The 13837-nt window shown below is 41.1% G+C and overlaps 1 protein-coding gene across 1 annotated transcript; it reads left to right on the top strand.

Moving 5' to 3' along the window:
* Positions 1-9244: 9244 nt before the first annotated feature.
* On the top strand, positions 9245-13553 carry LOC311488752 (trace amine-associated receptor 13c-like; the record flags this gene model as incomplete). Its single annotated transcript, XM_084545603.1, has 2 exons — positions 9245-9564; positions 12737-13553. Exons 1-2 carry the CDS (start codon positions 9389-9391, stop codon positions 13551-13553), a joined length of 993 nt encoding a protein of 330 aa, XP_084401729.1. The 5' UTR covers positions 9245-9388.
* Between the last annotated feature and the right edge of the window lie 284 nt (positions 13554-13837).

The raw sequence follows: 13837 nt of genomic DNA, 5'->3' as shown, positions 1-13837 counted from the left end.
TCTGCCGTGAAACTCGTTCATTTCTCCAATATGTTGTTATGATACGCTAGTGCTATTCCCCGTTGAGTCCAGAGTTACCTGTTATCATCATCCGGGGTCCATAGATTGACCTACTAACCTCTGACCTGGACGATGTCATCTCTGAGGGCCGTGCGCACCCCGTGTGGCTTGTTTACCTGTAATTTGCTACTGCTGTTTTTTGTAACATGGCTGAATATTTTTCCGATTCTGAGGTTGTGGACGACGACTTTGTTGATGATGGACGTCCTTATTGTTTTGAGCCAGAGTATATGGATGAGGAGCTTGTTGAAAGGAGGATGTGGAGGCAAAGAGAGGAAGAGCTGGCCAAAGAACAACAAACCGCTGCACGTCCGTGAATAAATAACAGGTAACTCCAGACTCAACGAGGAATAGCACTAGCGTATCATAACAAAATATTGGTGAAATGAACGAGTTTGGCGGCAGTTAATGCGTTATTTAGAGGCTGTGATTCGGTGCCCCAGTCACTCCCACTATATGAATATACGCAGATCTAAATATCTGATGAACATCTCCAAATGACACCAAAGTTATATGGGTGAGTAAATTATCGTATTTTATGCCAGAAATAAGGTCCAGGTATATATATATATATATATATGGCATGCCGTTCAGGAAATTAATCTTTGAATATATTGAATGAAACCTTGAATATATTGAATGAACATTTGAATATATGGAATGAATCTTTGAATATATTGAATGAAACTTTGAATATATTGAATGAACCTTGAATATATGGAGTGAACCTTTGAATATATTGAATGAATCTTGAATATATTGAATGAAACTTTGAATATACTGAGTGAATCTTTGAATTTATTGAATGAACTTTGAATATATTGAATGAATCTTTGAATATATTGAATGAACTTTGAATATATGGAATGAACCTTGAATATATGGAGTGAACCTTTGAATATATTGAATGAATCTTGAATATATTGAATGAACTTTGAATATATGGAGTGAACCATCAAATATATTGAATGAATCTTGAATATATTGATTGAACTTTGAATATATGGAGTGAACCTTCGAATATATTGAATGAATCTTGAATATATTGATTGAACTTTGAATATATGGAGTGAAACTTGGAATATATTGAATGAAAGTTGACTGACGTCAGACTTCACAGCAGTGCTTGCGCGGCCATCTTGTTTAGCTTGTGGATGCTGCAGCAAAAAGTGACAGAGTGACAACGAGTCAGGCCGCTCGCAATCTCGTTGCGGCAATATTAAACAATGAGGACATGGTAAACACACTGGCGAATGCGTGTACGGGCCAAAATCCTCCCGATACCCCTGCCCAATACCCTGCCCGTTCTTCTAACGAAGAAGGTCGTTCCTTTTTGCAGTCCGCTGTGTGAGTAACGTGCCCAAAGCTGACAATGTGTCGCCGATCATCAAATACGTTCAATACTAAACTAAATATTCAGCCTGCATTGGTCTATGAATGTGGGTGATTCTTTTTGCATCTAAACAATATATGAAGAGCTTCTCTTTCAGTTCACGAAATCCCTGTGATCGCAGCAGCTTCTCCAGTCCCGGAGAAGAGCCGCGTCAGAGCGCAGTGCCGTTACGCACGGCCATTCACTGTGTTTTGCCTTCATTAAATCACCTGAAAACTATATCAAGCTAACCATACAGACCTACATACAGACCTATACACACAGCAGAGTGTTCCGTTAATAGCTCTGCCATGGTTCAAAAGGAGCGAACTTCTTCGTTAGAAGAACGGGCAGGGTATTGGGCAGGGGTATCGGGAGGATTTTGGCCCGTACACGCATTCGCCAGTGTGTTTATCATGTTCTCATTGTTTAATATTGCCGCAACGAGATTACGAGCGGCCTGACTCGTTGTCACTCTGTCACTTTTTGCTGCAGCATCCACAAGCTAAACAAGATGGCCGCAGGCACTGCCGTGAAGTCTGACGTCAGTCAACTTTCATTTAATATATTCCAAGTTTCACTCCATATATTCAAAGTTCAATCAATATATTAAAGATTCATTCAATATATTCAAGGTTCACTCCATATATTCAAAGTTCATTCAATATATTCAAAGATTCATTCAATATATTCAAAGATTCATTCAATATATTCAAGATTCATTCAATATATTCAAAGATTCATTCAATATATTCAAAGATTCATTCAATATATTCAAAGATTCATTCAATATATTCAAGATTCATTCAATATATTCAAGGTTCACTCCATATATTCAAAGTTCATTCAATATATTCAAAGATTCATTCAATATATTCAAAGATTCATTCAATATATTCAAAGATTCATTCAATATATTCAAAGATTCATTCAATATATTCAAGATTCATTCAATATATTCAAGGTTCACTCCATATATTCAAGGTTCACTCCATATATTCAAAGTTCATTCAATATATTCAAATATTCATTCAATATATTCAAAGATTCATTCAATATATTCAAGATTCATTCAATATATTCAAAGATTCATTCAATATATTCAAAGATTCATTCAATATATTCAAGATTCATTCAATATATTCAAGGTTCACTCCATATATTCAAAGTTCATTCAATATATTCAAAGATTCATTCAATATATTCAAGATTCATTCAATATATTCAAGTTTCATTCCATATATTCAAAGTTCATTCAATATATTCAAAGATTCATTCAATATATTCAAGATTCATTCAATATATTCAAGTTTCATTCCATATATTCAAAGTTCATTCAATATATTCAAAGATTCATTCAATATATTCAAAGATTCATTCAATATATTCAAGATTCATTCAATATATTCAAAGGTTCACTCCATATATTCAAAGGTTCATTCAATATATTCAAAGATTAATTTCCTGAACGGCATGCCATAATATGTATATATATATATATATATATATATATATATATATATATAACTTTTAAACACTATCCCAGCAGGTTCATGCTTTGAGGTCCTCAGGCAGAGGTCTATTGTTTTAGGGGCCTGGTTGAAAAGCAAAGGGCACAGGGCCTTCTCAGTCAGGGCCCTTCAGCTGTGGAGTGATCTGCCAGAGGAAATCAGGTCAGCTAAGTCAACCATTTCCTGTTGTTTTTTTTATGTTTTTAACTGTTTCATTGTCTTAATCTTAATCATTCTGTTGTTTCTTGAAGACAGGCATTGTTGTGGTAGACATTTTGAGTTGTACACTTTCATGTTGAGTTGTTCATTTGTTGTGTTAATTGTCTCCGTGTCCCAGTAGACGAGGAGGGACAACAAGGTCCAAATGAGACATGGAGAGAAAAGAGGAGTGGTGAAGTGTGGGGCAGAAAGATAATAATAAGGACGTATGTCAGAGTTCTGGTCAGAAAGCTGCCTGGCTGCAGCTCTCTCCTGATCTCTGATGACGGAGGTCGATGACGGAGCTGAACTCTGCTTCCCAGAGCTCCTCAACACCTCCTGCAGGAAGCCGCCTTTCTCTTGGGCTGACATTGTCTTTCTCCGATTTCTGCTGTCCTCAGTCTCGGTGGTCACTGCAATTCTCAACCTGCTCGTCATCATCTCAGTCTCTCACTACAGGTAGATATAAACTTACTTTACTTACCTACAGTTTCTTTAAAATTGAGAAGTATTATAACTTAGCAGAAGACCTGACTTTGAAGGAGTGTATGCAGACCAAATTCTGAAAACTCAACTCAACATATAACCAATGGAAAGTCAGCATTTGCTCCATTTAAAGTGCTTGATTGTTAATTTTCCATGTGTTTGTTCTGTTATGTTTAGTTATGTTGTTCTATGCCTCCAGGCAGCTCCACCAACCCACCAACCTCCTCCTCCTCTCTCTGTCTGTCTCAGACTTCAGTGTGGGCCTCGTTGCCCTGCCTGGTGAGATTGTCCGAAAAACAGCCTGCTGGTTTCTTGGTGATTTCCTGTGTTCACTGTACAAATGTATTGTCGGAGTCATCCTCACTGCTTCAGTTGGAACCATGGTACTCATATCAGCCGACCGCTATGTGGCTATTTGTTATCCTTTGCATTATCCAACTAAAATGACTTTGACAAAAGTAAAACTATGCATTATTCTGTGCTGGCTCTATTCTATTCTCTATGGCAGTATCTTGGCAAGGGATGACCCCCTCACAAAATTAAACTATAATGCCTGCCATGGAGAATGTGTGTTTCTACTTAGCTTTATTGTAGATGTCTCTGATATGGTTTTTACCTTTATCCTTCCAGTTACCGCCATGATAGTTCTGTATATGAGAGTGTTTGTGGTGGCTGTGTCTCAGGCTCGTGCCATGCGCTCTCACGTTAGAGCCTTAACTCTCCAGAACTCAGTGACATCAAGGAAATCTGAGCTGAAAGCTGCCAGGACTCTGGGTGTTCTTGTAGTGGTGTTTCTCATATGTTTCTGTCCATTGTATTGTGCTATTCTTGCAGGGGATGGTTCATTCTCTACTTCAGTCATTGTGTTTTTTCTTCTCCTTTCCAACGCCTGTCTAAATCCTCTGATCTATGCCTTGTTGTATCCCTGGTTTAGGAAAGCTGTTAAACACATTGTGACTCTTCAGATACTGCAGCCTGGCTCCTCTGAGGCCAACATAATGTAAAGAGGCTGTGGAGTGACTGTTCAGCCTATGGCCACTGTACCTCGTGTGCACCTATGTTACAGCTGTCACATTTAAACAGCATTCAGTGATTCTAACACTGAGATAATCTGATTTAAGAATATTAATGATCTTGTAGTTGTGTTTAAAATGTGTCTTTGCTCACAGTGCTGTGTAACTCTTGCAGGGGACAGCTTGCTCAGTGCTCCATCAACTGCCTTTTTGTTCTGTCTGCTCTCTTTTGACTCAAGTTTAAACCATGCAATCATCACATTCAGCATGTTGTTGCATTCAGAATGTCATTTTTAGACAAAAAAATAAAAAAGTTACAAGCATCATTTCTACTGTTTGGAAGGTCTGAACCACCCACCCCCTTCATAAACCTCATGTTTTTGTGACAGGAATCCTTTCTACCTAATACAACAAAAGTGCTCTGAAAGCTTTTCAGGATTTAAAAATGAGTGTTACAACATTCACAGGCCGAGGAAAAGAGCAAAGCCCTGATCTCCTTTGCATGAAATCTTGCCCCCAACTGACTGAAAACATGAAGTTCATTTGGGAAGGTGACAGCAGAACTCGTCCGGTGTTCTTGGATTTAGTTTGATTCTAACCATTGACCCTGACCCCGGTGAAACTAACAACTCACATAATTTTAGGGGAGCTAGCTGCCCCATTGCTAAGAAACAACCTCAAGATCCCCACAAGAGTTTATAAAGTCTGCAACTCTGACCAGAGATTTTCAAGGATCTGTTCAGTTCAATTCAATTGTATTTATATAGCATCAACAATACAAATTGTCTTAAGATGCTTTACAAAATCCGGTCTGAAACCCGGCCTGAAAACCCCAGAGCAAGCATGAAGGCGACACTGGCAAGGAAAAACATGCTTTTAACAGGAAGAAACCTTGAGCAGTACCCAGCTCATATGGAGGGGTAGCAAATCTTGTGGCTTTGTTTTAAATGGCTAGATACAGAATGACCTGGATGACTCCTGTACCTTCCCTTTACATGGGCGTCCAGAAAACGGCTTACTTCTAGGTTCCACTATGATTTGCCACAGAGCCCACAGAGAAATGACTCAGATCACTCAGAACCATGTACTCATTGAGAGACTTCATCCATTATCTTTTCTTATCGTGTTCAGGATCATGGAGGGCTGTGGAGGCTTTCTCAGCTTGCATTGGGTGAGAGGCAGAGTAGACCTTGTACGGGTCACCAGTCTATCACAGGGCTAAAACAGAGACCCTGGCCCAGGCCATGCAGATTATTCAACCAACCTGACTCCCATTTAGAACCTCGTACTTCTTTTGCTGGAACATAAGCAGTGTTGTTTCAGTTGAATCGGATCAGGTCGAGTTGTCTGTGAGAATTTTAGCATTAGTTGAGTAATATCCGTTTTTATACAAATGTCCCAGGTTTTGGCTTTACAGTTGTGAAGGTTTTACTGACTGGACTTAGGTTGCAATGTCCCAAGAGCTTACAGGGGTCATGGATGAGCTGTTATGATTGAAATAAATGAAGGAAAGGAAATAAGGATGAAGAGCAACAGACATATGGTAGGAAAGGGTGAGACAGAGGGCTGGACAGAAGATGATAGTGTATTACATCATTGTCCAGCAGACAGAGAGAGATGACGAGAGGTGGAGAGGACCGGCAGAAAAAGATAAATTCGTCCAATGAAAGCTGAGAGTTTCAGACAGAGGGCTGCCAGCGCTCTTCTCTCTGACGATGGAGACCCAGGACCAACTGAACCTCTGCTTTCCAGACCTCCTCAACACCTCCTGCAGGAAACAAACGCTGCACTGGTCTGAAGCTGTGCTCCTGAACACCCTGCTGTCCCTCATCTCTCTGATCACTGCAGCTCTCAACCTGCTCGTCATCATCTCAGTCTCCCACTTCAGGCAGATATGAACATTTTATCACGTTTGATTAGTTTTGGAGTTGGCTGGTGTTTTTAAAACGATTTTTTTGGATCCTTTTGGATGGCACTACATAAAAACCCATTTGTCATGTTGTTTTCTGTCTCCTTCCAGGCAGCTCCACACACCCACTAACATCCTCCTCCTCTCTCTGGCTGTGTCAGACTTGGTCGTCGGCTTCCTATTGATGCCAATAGAAATCCTCAGAAAGACAGCCTGCTGGTTTCTCGGCGACCTCATGTGCTCTCTGTATAATTATGCGTTCTTCATCATTACTTTTGCCTCAGTGGGAGACATGGTGCTCATATCAGCCGACCGCTATGTTGCAATTTGTGACCCCATGCATTACCCCACCAGAGTCACTGAGAAAAGAGTTAAACTCTGTGTTTGTGTTGGCTCTCTTCTATTTTCTACAGCAGCGTCTTTTTAAAGGATGATTTGACCCAACCAGGCGAGCATAAATCCTGCTACGGAGAATGTGTTATCGCAATCGGCTACGTTGCAGGAGTTATTGACCTCGTTATAACCTTTATTGTTCCCATCACTGTCATCATAGTTCTGTACATGAGAGTTTTTGTGGTGGCCGTGTCTCAGGCAACTGTTGATATATATTTTTTACCTCCAACTCCAATATGAGCCGCTCAGGTCCACGCGCCATTGGTTGAAGTGCAGGCTGAAACTCAACACAGCTGACTAGCATGTTGCTGCCTTAATCACAAAACAACACCAACACACCTGCACACAGGTACAAATGCTATTGTAGCCCTCCCAACCAACTCTAATTTATTACAGAATGGTCCTGGTAAAATCCTGTATACCTGATGACACCTTTTGCATGGTAGCTGAATTAGAGGGAGTCTACAAAAATATTAATCTTTTAATGTATCTACCTTAACCAGAGCATATACTCTGCCTAGGGTGCAGAGAGGCCTGGTTAGCTTATTTTATAGCTATATTGTTATTGAGAACTTTAATACTCCCATGCATGTACCTTTAATACACTATAGCCCTAATACCACCACATTCAAATAAACATTGTAACTGCAAATACACATTGCAACAGGAAGAAATGTTTATTGTACAGACAAAAACATAGGCAATCACCCTTTACTTTGACCTGGTGACCCTTTGAGTCCTTGAAATAACAACCAAAAAATACACCCGGGGTTTTATAAGTTAATTATGGTACCATAACGTTGGCGCGCATGTTGAGTTGGAGCTCATGTGTCCTTATGAGAGTGTTTCTCAGTACTCACGGATAACCCCAGTTTCCTCGAACCCTGGGCTCAGAAGAATAAAGTGAAAGGAGATGAAGACAACTAGTCCTGCTGACACGTCCTCGTGCAGCAGCAGGTTCTCTGGCGACAACGTGGATCCTGAGCGCTCTCTACAGCAGCAGCAGACCAGCGGCAGGCATGTAGACAGGCATGTAGGCCCGGAGACACACTAAGCATAAATTCAAAACACTAATAAACTCACTGTTTGTTCTCATACATTTTCATATTGTCACCAGTTCAAATAATGCTCATACTCACTCAGGAAACTCGGCGCAAAATATTCCTCCCTCATACACACACGGTCTCCTTCTCCCCGCTAGCGGGAACCAGGCTAACTCTAGCTCTGTACCAACGATAATGGCGTCGTGGACATTCAGTACAATTCCCGGCTGAAACAGCTCTGAACTTGGCTTACTTTTTTTTTTTACATTTGGTACCGGTAACACACAAACAGATCCTCTGGTTTAAGGTTTTAGTAACAACAGTAACTTTCAACGGTTTCAAAATAGCTTACAACCACTTTTCCATGGGTCATGGGTCATGGGTCTCTCCCCGTTACTAGCCCGCACCTCGTCTTCTCTCTTTATTTAGTCCCACCCCCTTCAGAATCCGATAGGTAATTTACACTCCTCTCCAACAGGCACGAATTGGCTAACAACAGACTGTCACCTGGTTACTCAAATAAACAAAAGAAATGTCATGAGACATTCACAGGCCACTATGAACATGGGACCTTTTAGTACCTTCCCCAAATGAAATGCACTTATTAATTTCTCTGTATTAATTCAAGCTTATTTCACCATAGAAGTAATTTAACAGGCAATATTGCAAAATATACTTAATATTTGTAAACCAACACATGTAAATACATATCATTTAGAGCAGGGCGCTACACTATCAATAGAATAGACCACTGTGAGGTAGGCTCTGTGTAGACTGGTTGCAGGAGTATAAACCAAGATTTACCAACATTCATTATGAAACTGCTTGTTGCGTAATGAAAGCAGTAAGGATTAGAAATAACCAGCAGACAATAAACATAACTGAAAAAGCAACACAAACAACCTTTAACAGTTTTCCACACTGCAATGCTTCAGTGACTTGAGAAGATCCACATACAACCTGGTACAATATCCACAGGCCAACAAGCACTAGTCAGATGATATTTTTATGCAAAGTTGGCAGGATCCAAAGGCCTCAAGTTGTGTTTTTGCACAAGAACCATGTGTAGAACGCTGGTTTAGAGTAAAATAGATGAAAGTAATAAAAATACAACAGTGGTTTGTTTCTTGAGGACAGACATTGTCGTGCTACACATTCTGAGCACCAAGAAATGAACGATTGAGTCAGAAAATAACTCAGAGTTTTACACTTTCATGTTGAGTTGTTCGTTTGTTGTGTTAATTGTCTCCGTGTCCCAGTAGACGAGGAGGGACAACAAGGCCCAAATGAGACATAGAGAGAAAAGAGGAGTGGTGAAGTGTGTGGCAGAAAGATAATAATAAGGACGTATGTCAGAGTTCTGGTCAGAAAGCTGCCCGGCTGCAGCTCTCTCCTGATCTCTGATGACGGAGGTCGATGACGGAGCTGAACTCTGCTTCCCAGAGCTCCTCAACACCTCCTGCAGGAAGCCGCCTTTCTCTCAGGCTGACGCTGTATTTCTCCAGTTTCTGCTGTCCTCAGTCTCGGTGGTCACTGTAATTCTCAACCTGCTCGTCATCATCTCAGTCTCTCACTACAGGTAGATATAAACTTACTTTACTTACGTACAGTTTCTTTAAAATTGAGAAGTATTATAACTTAGCAGAAGAACTGACTTTGAAGGAGTGTATGCAGACCAAATTCTGAAAACTCAACTCAACATGTAACCAATGGAAAGTCAGCATTTGCTCCATTTTAAGTGCTTGATTGTTAATTTTCCACGTGTTTGTTCTGTTATGTTTAGTTATGTTGTTCTATGCCTCCAGGCAGCTCCACCAACCCACCAACCTCCTCCTCCTCTCTCTGTCTGTCTCAGACTTCAGTGTGGGCCTCGTTGTCCTGCCTGGTGAGATTGTCCGAAAAACAGCCTGCTGGTTTCTTGGTGATTTCCTGTGTTCACTGTACAAATATATTGTAGGAGTCACCGCCACTGCTTCAGTTGGAACCATGGTACTCATATCAGCCGACCGCTATGTGGCTATTTGTTATCCTTTGCATTATCCAACTAAAATGACTTTGACAAAAGTAAAAATATGCATTGTACTGTGTTGGCTCTGTACTAGTTTCTATGGCAGTATCTTGGCAAGGGATGACCCACTCACAAAATTAAACTATAATGCCTGCCATGGAGAATGTGTGGTTCTAATTAGCTTTATATCATATGTCTCTGATTTGGTTTTAACCTTTATCCTTCCAGTTACTGTCATGATAGTTCTGTATATGAGAGTGTTTGTGGTGGCTGTGTCTCAGGCTCGTGCCATGCGCGCTCACGTTAGAGCCTTAACTCTCCAGAACTCAGTGACATCAAGGAAATCTGAGCTGAAAGCTGCCAGGACTCTGGGTGTTCTTGTAGTGGTGTTTCTCATATGTTTCTGTCCATTTTATTGTGCTATTCTTGTAGGAGATGGCTCGTTCACTACTTCAGTTACGTTCTTTCTTGTCCTTTTCAACGCCTGTCTAAATCCTCTGATCTATGCCTTGTTGTATCCCTGGTTTAGGAAAGCTGTTAAACACATTGTGACTCTTCAGATACTGCAGCCTGGCTCCTCTGAGGCCAACATAATGTAAAGAGGCTGTGGAGTGACTGTTCAGCCTATGACCACTGTATATCGTGTGCACTTATGTTACAGCTGTCATATTTACACACCATTCAGTGATTCTAACACTGAGATAATAAGATTAGAGAATATTAATTAAGAATATTAATGATCTTGTAGTTGTGTTTAAAATGTGTCTTTGCTAACAGTGCTGTGTAACTCTTGCAGGGGACAACTTGCTCAGTGCTCCATCAACTGCCTTTTTGTTCTGTCTGCTCTCTTTTGACTCATGTTTAAACCCTGAAATCTGTGCCCTGTTTCATCACATTCAGCATGTTGTTGCATTCAGAATGTCATTTTTAGACAAAAAAATAAAAAAGTTACAAGCATCATTTCTACTGTTTGGAAGGTCTGAACCACCCACCCCCTTCATAAACCTCATGTTTTTGTGACAGGAATCCTTTCTACCTAATACAACAAAAGTGCTCTGAAAGCTTTTCAGGATTTAAAAATGAGTGTTACAACGTTCACAGGCCGAGGAAAAGAGCAAAGCCCTGATCTGCTTTGCATGAAATCTTGCCCCCAACATGAAGTTCATTTGGGAAGGTGACAGCAGAACTTGTCAGGCGTTCTTGGATTTAGTTTGATTCGAACCATTGACCCCGACCCCGGTGAAACTAACAACTCACATAATTTTAGGGGAGCTAGCTGCCCCATTGCTAAGAAACAACCTCAAGATCCCCACAAGAGTTTACAAAGTCTGCAACTCTGACCAGAGATTTTCAAGGATCTGTTCAGTTCAATTCAATTGTATTTATATAGCATCAATAACAATACAAATTGTCTCAAGATTCTTTACAAAATCCGGTCTGAAACCCGGCCTGAAAACCCCAGAGCAAGCATGAAGGCGACACTGGCAAGGAAAAACATGCTTTTAACAGGAAGAAACCTTGAGCAGAACCCAGCTCATATGGAGGGGTAGCAAATCTTGTGGCTTTGTTTTAAATGCTTAGATACAGAGTGACCTGGATGACTCCTGTACCTTCCCTGTACGTGGAGTATGAAAGGACGTCCAGAAATCGACTTACTTCTAGGTTCCACTATGAAGGGCCACAGGGCCCACAGAGAAATTACTCAGATCACTCAGAACCATCTACTCATTGAGAGATTTCATTCATACCCTACTTTAAGATCAGCCAGGATCAGCAATGGCTTGTGTGAGAAACTAATAAAGCCACTTCTTTTCTCGTAAAAAAAAACGTCTAGCCCCTTTTGCACCAGGTTGAGGTAGGACATTGCAGTGTGCTTGCTGAAAGACTCAGGCATACAAAACATTATTTTATGTTGGTGGTTTTGAATGACCCCATGAGTGTATCATCCATTACCCTGGCCCAGGCCATGCAGATTATTCAACCAACCTGACTCCCATTTAGAACCTCGTACTTCTTTTGCTGGAACATAAGCAGTTTTGTTTCAGTTGCATCGGATCAGGTAGAGTTGTCTGTGAGAATTTTAGCATTAGTTGAGTAACATCCGTTTTTATACAAATGTCCCACGTTTTGGCTTTACAGTTGTGAAGGTTTTACTGACTGAACTTAGGTTGTAATGTCCCAAGAGCTTACAGGGGTCATAGATGAGCTGTTATGATTGAAATAAATGAAGGAAAGGAAATAAGGATGGAGAGCAATAGACATATGGTAGGAAAGGGTGAGACAGAGGGCTGGACAGAAGATGATGGTGAATTACATCATTGTCCAGCAGACAGAGAGAGATGACGAGAGGTGGAGAGGACCGGCAGAAAAAGATAAATTCGTCCAATGAAAGCTGAGAGTTTCAGACAGAGGGCTGCCAGCGCTCTTCTCTCTGACGATGGAGACCCAGGACCAACTGAACCTCTGCTTTCCAGACCTCCTCAACACCTCCTGCAGGAAACAAACGCTGCACTGGTCTGAAGCTGTGCTCCTGAACACCCTGCTGTCCCTCATCTCTCTGATCACTGCAGCTCTCAACCTGCTCGTCATCATCTCAGTCTCCCACTTCAGGCAGATATGAACATTTTATCACGTTTGATTAGTTTTAGAGTTAGCTGGTGTTTTTAAAACAATTTTTTTGGATCATTTTGGATGGCACTAACATAAAAACCCATTTGTCATGTTGTTTTCTGTCTCCTTCCAGGCAGCTCCACACACCCACTAACATCCTCCTCCTCTCTCTGGCTGTGTCAGACTTGGTCGTCGGCTTCCTATTGATGCCGATAGAAATCCTCAGAAAGACAGCCTGCTGGTTTCTCGGCGACCTCATGTGCTCTCTGTATAATTATGTGTTCTTCATCATTACTTTTGCCTCAGTGGGAGACATGGTGCTCATATCAGCCGACCGCTATGTTGCAATTTGTGACCCCATGCATTACCCCACCAGAGTCACTGAGAAAAGAGTTAAACTCTGTGTTTGTCTGTGTTGGCTCTCTTCTATTTTCTACAGCAGCGTCTTTTTAAAGGATGATTTGACCCAACCAGGCGAGCATAAATCCTGCTACGGAGAATGTGTTATTGCAATCGGCTACGTTGCAGGAGTTATTGACCTCGTTATAACCTTTATTGTTCCCATCACCGTCATCATAGTTCTGTACATGAGAGTTTTTGTGGTGGCCGTGTCTCAGGCTCGTGCCATACGCTCTCACGTTACAGCCGTCACTGTCCAGCGCTCAGCGACTCTACCAATGAAGAAATCTGAGCTGAAAGCAGGCAGGACTCTCGGTGTTCTCATAGTTGTGTTTCTGATATGTTTCTTCCCATATCACTGTGTCGCTCTCACTGGGGAAGACTCTGTCAGTAGCTCATATGAATCGTTTACCCTCTATCTGTTCTATTTCAACTCCTGCGTCAACCCTGTCATCTATGCAATGTTTTACCCCTGGTTTAGAAAAGCTATTAAACTCATTGTCACTCTGCAGATTCTTGCGCCTGACTCCAGTGAGGCCAACATACAGTAGCCGGGCTGTGTACGAGATCTTCGAGTTTTTTTTGTGTGTGTGTTTTCTATGAATTACTGCAGCTCAGAGTCACTATAAGCACCATGAATTGCTGAAAGGCAATTACCTAGTTTCTTTTCTCGTAGGAGACCCATTTCTCTTTTGCTCCACAGGGCTGTGCTTCATGTCATCCAATCAATCGCTGTATTTGCATCATGCTTAAACAGCAAACTGTTTTCAGATCATGCAATTGCCATTCATCTCCGGTTTATATCACAATTTGACAAATAACTTTTCTTGTATAC

Source organism: Chelon labrosus, assembly GCF_963514085.1.
Source record: "Chelon labrosus genome assembly, chromosome: 5".
Taxonomy (NCBI): Eukaryota; Metazoa; Chordata; class Actinopteri; order Mugiliformes; family Mugilidae; genus Chelon; species Chelon labrosus.
Note: the sequence above shows the minus strand (reverse complement) of the source record. Positions and strands in the feature narration are given on the sequence as shown.